This window comes from Etheostoma spectabile, chromosome 13 (genome assembly GCF_008692095.1).
Source record: "Etheostoma spectabile isolate EspeVRDwgs_2016 chromosome 13, UIUC_Espe_1.0, whole genome shotgun sequence".
In the NCBI taxonomy this organism is placed as follows: domain Eukaryota; kingdom Metazoa; phylum Chordata; class Actinopteri; order Perciformes; family Percidae; genus Etheostoma; species Etheostoma spectabile.
In genome coordinates, this window is record NC_045745.1 from 7,725,155 (window position 1) to 7,732,538 (window position 7,384).

At 38.4% G+C, this 7,384-nt stretch overlaps 2 protein-coding genes across 2 annotated transcripts in view; both read right to left on the reverse strand.

Annotated features, from left to right (window-relative positions):
* Nucleotides 1–7,384, reverse strand: part of mmp30 (matrix metallopeptidase 30) — a 28,641-nt gene that overhangs the window by 10,783 nt on the left and 10,474 nt on the right. The gene's annotated exons all lie outside the window — the stretch shown is intronic.
* Nucleotides 4,174–7,384, reverse strand: part of acat1 (acetyl-CoA acetyltransferase 1) — an 8,551-nt gene continuing 5,340 nt past the window's right edge. The window contains exons 10-12 of the mRNA XM_032534627.1: nucleotides 7,040–7,104; nucleotides 5,748–5,905; nucleotides 4,174–4,437 (exon numbers count right to left, since the gene is read on the reverse strand). Of these exons, the coding sequence (XP_032390518.1) occupies nucleotides 4,317–4,437; nucleotides 5,748–5,905; nucleotides 7,040–7,104 (344 nt within the window). The 3' untranslated portion in view covers nucleotides 4,174–4,316. The remainder of the gene's footprint in view (nucleotides 4,438–5,747; nucleotides 5,906–7,039; nucleotides 7,105–7,384) is intronic.

Below are 7,384 nucleotides of genomic sequence, written 5' to 3' on the forward strand. Positions count from 1 at the left end.
AGAGCAGTCAACATGTGATAAGGGGTCACTTCTTGTGTGACATACCATTCAGATAGGGCCTTGTAGGACAAACAAAGATTTAAGTCAAGTGAAAAGGCCAACAAGACTTGCCAAGACATTGCGCATATTGTCCGTCCATCTTACAAAACGTCGGCTGTGTTTTAATCAGTAACGTCCAAACAAATGGGTGAATAAGGTTAAACATACAGATGGCTTAAGGACTTTCAGACCCTGTTAATATTTATCTCAAAGTATGAGTGTGGCAGAAACTGACAGGAACAGGCAGGAACAGGAAGGAATAAAGGACAAATTATTGAGACAAACAGAATGTCTTCCTGAGTGACATCAGCTTTGTATACTGTTTGACATACTGCACTTAACAGTGCATAAGGGGGTATTGAGATGCATGCATTGTTTGGATAAATATTTAACACTGACAAAGTTCTGCATCATTGAAATGATCTAAAATGAGTTAGAAACTCAAAAGACACCAGCAGGCAAAGTACCAACTGTGAATTAGAGCAAGACTTATTTTTAAGAAAAATCCTCAGTCATCTGTGTAAAATTGTCAAATGTAGCTAACCAGTCCCAACATGAATATTAAGAAGCCACAAGCACAAATAGTAAAAGTACACAATAAGGGTCAGTATGAAATTCAGTATGCAATAATATGGTCTTTCTGGGGCCCAGCAGGATAATTTAAGCAATTAAGGTAGGAGTCTTCAACAATGTTTTCAGGCCAAGGACCCCTTAGCTGTGAGTGAGACGGAGCAGGGACTCCCTGCTACGTAACGTAAAAATGTAGATGCATATTTAACTGGGCCTAAAATAACGTGTAGGGCGTCCTAAAGCCTTTAGACATGAAGATCAAGTAAACTTTCTTATCCCCAAATGGGGCAATTCTTTCTACAGCCAGCAGAGAACAAAAGACAGCATTTCATACACAACATAACATGCATTTATATTCTATACTCCAATGGGACAAATTACATCAAGTTATTAATGAGACCGATGTCAACGGGTACAAATGAGCTCTTCCATCTCTTGGTGTTACACCTGGGTACTAGGTACCTGAGACTGATGGCAGCAGACTGAATTCACAGGACAACAGTGACCCGGGTGAGCAAGGATGGCTTTTGTGACTCTGACCCTGCAAAAAACGTATAGCTATACAAAGTGAATCATGCAATTTTGCCTGACCTCCAAAAGGGCCCATCCATGAAATGTTCACTTTATGAGTTCATTTTAACATTAATATGAGTTCCCCCGGCCTGCCTATGGCCCCCCAGTGGCTAGAAATAGTGATAGGTGTAAACCCTGGGTATCCTGCTCTGCCTTTGAGAAAATGAAAGCTCAGATGGACTGATCTGGAATCTTCCACTTATGGGTCTGGTCTCTAGTGGCTGTAATTCTGCACTAAGGCTGAATGTTGGGAAAGAGACTTCAGATACAGTATAAGGGGACCATTAAGGTCTATATAAAAGGAATTCAGATACAGTATTGGGGACCCTAAGGTCATATAAAAGAGACTTCAGATACAGTATTAGGGACCACTAAGGTCTATTAAAAAGAGACTTCAGATAAGTATTGGGACCACTAAGGTCTATTAAAGAGACTTCAGATACAGTATAGGGGACCACTAAGGTCTATATAAAAGAGACTTCAGATACAGTATTAGGGACACTAAGGTCTATGTAAAGAGACTTCAGATACAGTATTGGGGACCACTAAGGTCATATAAAGAGACTTCAGATACAGTATTAGGGGACCACTAAGGTCTATTAAAAGAGACTTCAGATACAGTATTAGGGGACCACTAAGGTCTATATAAAAGAGACTTCAGATACAGTATTAGGGGACCACTAAGGTCTATATAAAAGAGACTTCAGATACAGTTTTAGGGGACCACTAAGGTCTATAAAAGAGACTTCAGATACAGTATTAGGGGACCACTAAGGTCTATATAAAAGAGACTTCAGATACAGTTTTGGGACCACTAAGTCGTATATAAAAGAGACTTCAGATACAGATTAGGGAACACTAAGGTCTATATAAAAGAGACTTCAGATATACGTATTAGGGGAACACTAGGTCTATATAAAAGAGGATTCAGGATACAGATATTAGGGGAACAGACCGGTATATATAAAAGAAAAGCAGCATTTCATAGGACCTTTAATGATGCTGTTTAGACAATGTTTATTTTTTACATTTTAAGGACCCAAATTAGCAGATAAATGAGAAAGTTAAAACAGATCCAATAACACAAAAATAAAACATTTTCATAAAAGATGTGTCAACATTAAAACATCTCAACTTTTCCCAAAACATTATCTTAAAAATGGTGCATACGATACTAAGCCTTTAAAATAATAATTATTGAGATATTTATATATCATGTTTTAATGTTAACCATACATGAAGCACAGTGACTTCTTAAGCTTAACTGCATCTGTGGATACTTACATACAGGCCAGTAGTGTGGCATCAATGTTAAAATAAATCATAAATAGGCCAACATCTTTGCTAATGAAATGTTGGACTCATTTTCAAATTTTGACTTTAAAATGCAAATAAAGTTTTTTTTAAATGATTAAGCAATAACTTGGAGCCCTCCTGATCCCCTGTTGAAGATTTGTATTAAGGTAAAAATAGATTTGCCTAAAGAAATACAGAATGTTTTTGGTGTTTATCTTCATTATCTTAAAAAAAGAAAAGAAATCACACACAAATATATTCCCTTACCAATTGTAGTGACTGCTCAACATTTGCATAGTTCAGATTTATGTGCCCACATTTGATGATTTCAATCCTGAAACTGCCTTTTGAACACCACAAACCAATCTGTCATTCACTTCCATTGTACTGAGGTCACAGCAGAAATGCATTTTAAAGACACAACCCTAAGCTGGTAAAACATTAACTAAACCCTTTAACTAGATATTAGTTATTAAGATATAGCAGCAACAAATGTGCAAAAAACCTGCTGTACAAAGAAAATTTGAGCACAGTTACATTCAACTCAGCCTTGTGGTCTTCTGCATCATGGACAGTGCACCTAACGTTACGGGGAAAACTGCAGCATCTAGTGGCCAGCTAGGAGAAAAAAAAACTACTTTAAATTAGTCTTGCTCAGCCAGACCTTCCTCCACAGCGCTGAGGAGGGTCTGGCTGGTCCATCATGTCCGGGACGGCAGAAAAAGCGTGTTCTGGTTTATTGGCATTTCTTTGAACCAATCACAATTGTCTTGGTCGATGCTAAGCAACAGACAGAGCCACGGTGCCAATGCAAAATAACCTTGAAGAAGGTAGAACACGTATGTTTTAGTCAGACTCAGATAGGACAGATAGTCTAACTAGCTGTCTGGATTTACCCTGCAGAGATCTGAGGACCAGGTAACCATAGTCCTCAGAAATCCACCAGAGGTTTGAAGACCAAGAAAAAGAAAGAGGAAGGTAACGGACATCGGGGCGAAGAGCGCGGCATTCAGCCGAATTTCCGGCTGCACAGAAACAATCCCGTTAGTGAAACGTCGTGGATATTGACTACTTTAAAACAACCTTTGGAGCAGTGGTTCCCAAACGTTTATGGTCTGAGGTGTCCCCAGCGCCCTGTAAAATTAACTTGTGAAAGCCTTCATCAATTCCCAACGTTAATTAATATATAAAACTAGATTGATATATTTCATACTTTGAGTATGAGCAAGTACTAAAACTAGCCATCTAGGCTACGGCTACTTAGAGTGAAGCTGAATGCTTTACCATAAATCTATTTCTTTTAGCTAACCATTTTAACATTCAACTAACTATTTTAACCATTTCTTTATTACTTTAACCCTTCGAAGGATGAGATGAGGCGAGTGGGAAATGCATTCAACTGCAGGACGTGTCTGTGGTCGCTATCTAAATACCCACTAACATAGTTGATACAGTTGACTTGATGTTGATATATTCTTTTATTAAAATCACATTTTTCAAATACATAAGTGCTCTATAATCTTTCCAAGTACCCACTGGCAAAAACCAAAGCAATGCACCTGTTGTGAAACTTGAACTATTGAGGCCAAACCTTTAGTCACACAAAATCAGAGACACAATAGCAGTTTTATTAAAAAAAACTATTTATTTAACCACTTTAATTCAGAATTAAATACTAATAAATCATGTTTTGCACAATAGATTTCACAAAACAAATAAGACGATGTCATGAGCCCTACTTTACTGTTGTAACAGAAGCATTCTTCACAGTAAAGGAAGTTTGCAGATGCCTTAATCATTTAGTGTACCAGGGAGACAGAAGTTTCCCTTCAAGTTTCCTACATTTTCTGGATCACAATGGCTGAAGCTCCACCACCTCCGTTGCAGATGCCTGCCAGCCCGTACTGGCCTGACTTCAGGCTGTGTACCATGTGGCCCACAATTCTGGCCCCAGACATCCTGACAGGAGATAGAAAGAATAAGTTGTAAACCACAACATTTTCTGTGTATACATTGCTATTTTGCAATAGTCATTCATACTGAAAGTAAGCCAAGGGTAATAATAATAACAATAATAATAATAAATTTAATTTGCATAGCACTTTAAGGACCCAAAGTTGCTTTCCTGAGCAAGGTAGAAAACAAAACACAAAACAAGATTGCTGCAGAGAGAAGAGTTGGTAAGTGATACAGCCTGTAGAGTTAATTCAAGATCTGTGTAAAGTACAAAAGATATGTTGTTGCTTTAGGAAATACAAGATAAAACATGCTTAATTAGTTAATTCAAAACCAAGAAACTACTAAGGTAAAAGGTTAAATCACAAATCCAGATCTGCTAACCTTTTCTATTTCTTTCGGTTTCGTAAGTGACCTGATATCCATAGTGTTCTGGGCTAGGTTTGAACACGGGCCTGAAATGTAAATATACTTATTGGGATAGGACCTGCCTAAGCTGCTTTGTCGGTTTCCTCTGTCTTCTCTGCTTGATTAGATTTCAAATTTGGCAAAGTAAAAATATATTTCCACATCACAGAGGAAAGGAAGAGGTAAAGGATAAACAGATTCAATATTTTAAAACAAGACACACCTTGTTCCTCATCTCAGCCCATGTCTTCCTGGTAAAAGCTGAGTGGTAGTATTTTTGTTCTTTTCTCTTCATTCCAGGTCTAAGAATGCTAATGAATAACTGTTTCCCCGTATATGGACAACAAGGACTTTGACGTATTAATGCTGCCATTTAAAAACAACATTATTAGAACAAATTTAAAAAAGGTTTTTGCATTTTAAAATAAAAATAGGTAAAGAAATTGATTTCTTTAGTTAACTTAAGTTGCGTTTTAAGTTATTTCTTTCTGCCAAATATGTGTCTCTCTGCTGGACAGCGCTCATCGATGAGGACTGGTGGGTCAAACACATAGATTACTAGGCAAACTCACAGCGGACAACCTCGCAGGTGGACGTGGTGGACACAGACTCATGATTTACATATTTTCCGCGGAGTTATGACGGTTGCAAAGATGTGCATGTGGTTCCAGGGAAGTGGCTGCATGTGTCCACAACCATGCACGAAACATCGCAGCTGCGTGACCAGTTTGCAAAAAGTATCACTGAACTGGGACTCAGTTGCCAGCTTGTTGCTTAATGATCAGTTAACGAGGGTTGGCTACCGGTCAGAAAAAGAGAAATAAAACTCTACATCCAGGTCCCATCCCAGATCTCTTTCAAAGCAGTGACCAGCCAGTCCGTCCGAGTCCCTCTCAGCTGCTTACCCGATGGGGTGTCCCAGTGACACAGCTCCCCCGTTGACGTTGACTTTTGCAGGGTCGATGTCCAACATCTTGATGTTGGCCAGCGCGACCACGCTGAAGGCCTCGTTGATCTCCCACATGGTGATGTCCTCCTTCTTCAGCCCCGCGGCAGCCAGGACCTGACGGACACACACAAGTGTTAGGATGTTCTATCAGAGCTGCATCCATAAGCAAAGTTGATTATGGTTCAGGTTCAACCACATTTTGTCATTTTTGTAAATAATTTTGCACTTTAAAATTAAAATATATATTAAGTATTTTGTATAACATTAATTAAACTTGGATTTAAAAAGAAATGCTGGTTTTATTGGTACATGTTTAACTACAATACACACATATACAAAAAAATAGTAAAAAGAGCATAATAATACACAAGCCTAAAAACAGCTTTAAAAAGTGCATAATTGCCTAAGTGCCCCAAGCTGATCCTAAGGATCCTATCAGGGCAATCTGGGCCTTTTGTAATGGATCAGTAAAATAAGGTTGATCAAAATCTGTATGATTGTGACAAATTATTTGCCAATTGGGTTCCAACTAGAGATGGTCCGAAACCATTTTTTGCTTCCCGATACCGATACCTTAACTTGCGTATCGGACGATACCGAGTACTGACCCAATACCAGCGTGTCATATATTTAGTTATGTTTTAACAGCTGTATGCTACTATCCCTGTAAGGATGTGATACAATGTGATGGTATTTGTTGTTGGTCTGGCTCAGCTTAAACTCTTCGTGAAACATGAACAAACACAATGATTGCCAGAGAACTTTCTTTTATCATCCAGACAGTCAGTCAGTCATAACAGAAAAAGAACATAAATAAACTACTTTAAATGTAGATTTTCTTTAGGGCTTTATTACGTGGTATCGGATAGGTGTGTAAACTCCAGTACTTCCCAATACCAGCGTTTTAGGCAGTATCGGAGCTGATACCAATAATTCCAACACCCGGATTGCCGAAAATACATACTCCCTGTCATAAACTGACGCTTATGAATCGGCTATCTATCCTGTCTCTTACTATTAGTAAAGATCAGTTAAAAAAACATTCAGGCAGCAGCTTCTCAGTTTTAGCCCACGCCGACTAGCGCGTTCACTGGTTGAACAGTCACTGGTTAATTCCGTGTGTAACTTGGCAGGCCAACATTTGGTTGTTTGTTTATGTCCCCTCTACAACCCGTATCTGTACTCAGGATGATGTAAAAGACGGATCACTCTAAAAAAACAACCCACTAATCACATGGTCACACTCACCTTTGGTACAGCAAATGCAGGAGCAATGGGGAAATCAATGGGTGCAACAGCAGCATCAGCAAAAGCTATGGGGAAAAAAACATATATCAAACATATCAATCCAGCAATTTAACCAAAACTCTAACTCTAAATAAAAATGTTCTGTTAAATGAGGTGTGTATGTTTATGTGAACTTGACAAATAGACAGGTATTTGTAATTTTAAAGATTTTGTTCTCCATAAACCATGGGTCTTTAATCTATATTCAGGCTTTAGATAATCTTGCCATATTGTTAGACTAAAATTGTAAAAATAATTTCTCACAGACAGAGAGAGAGAGAGAGAGAGAGAGAGAGAGAGAGAGAG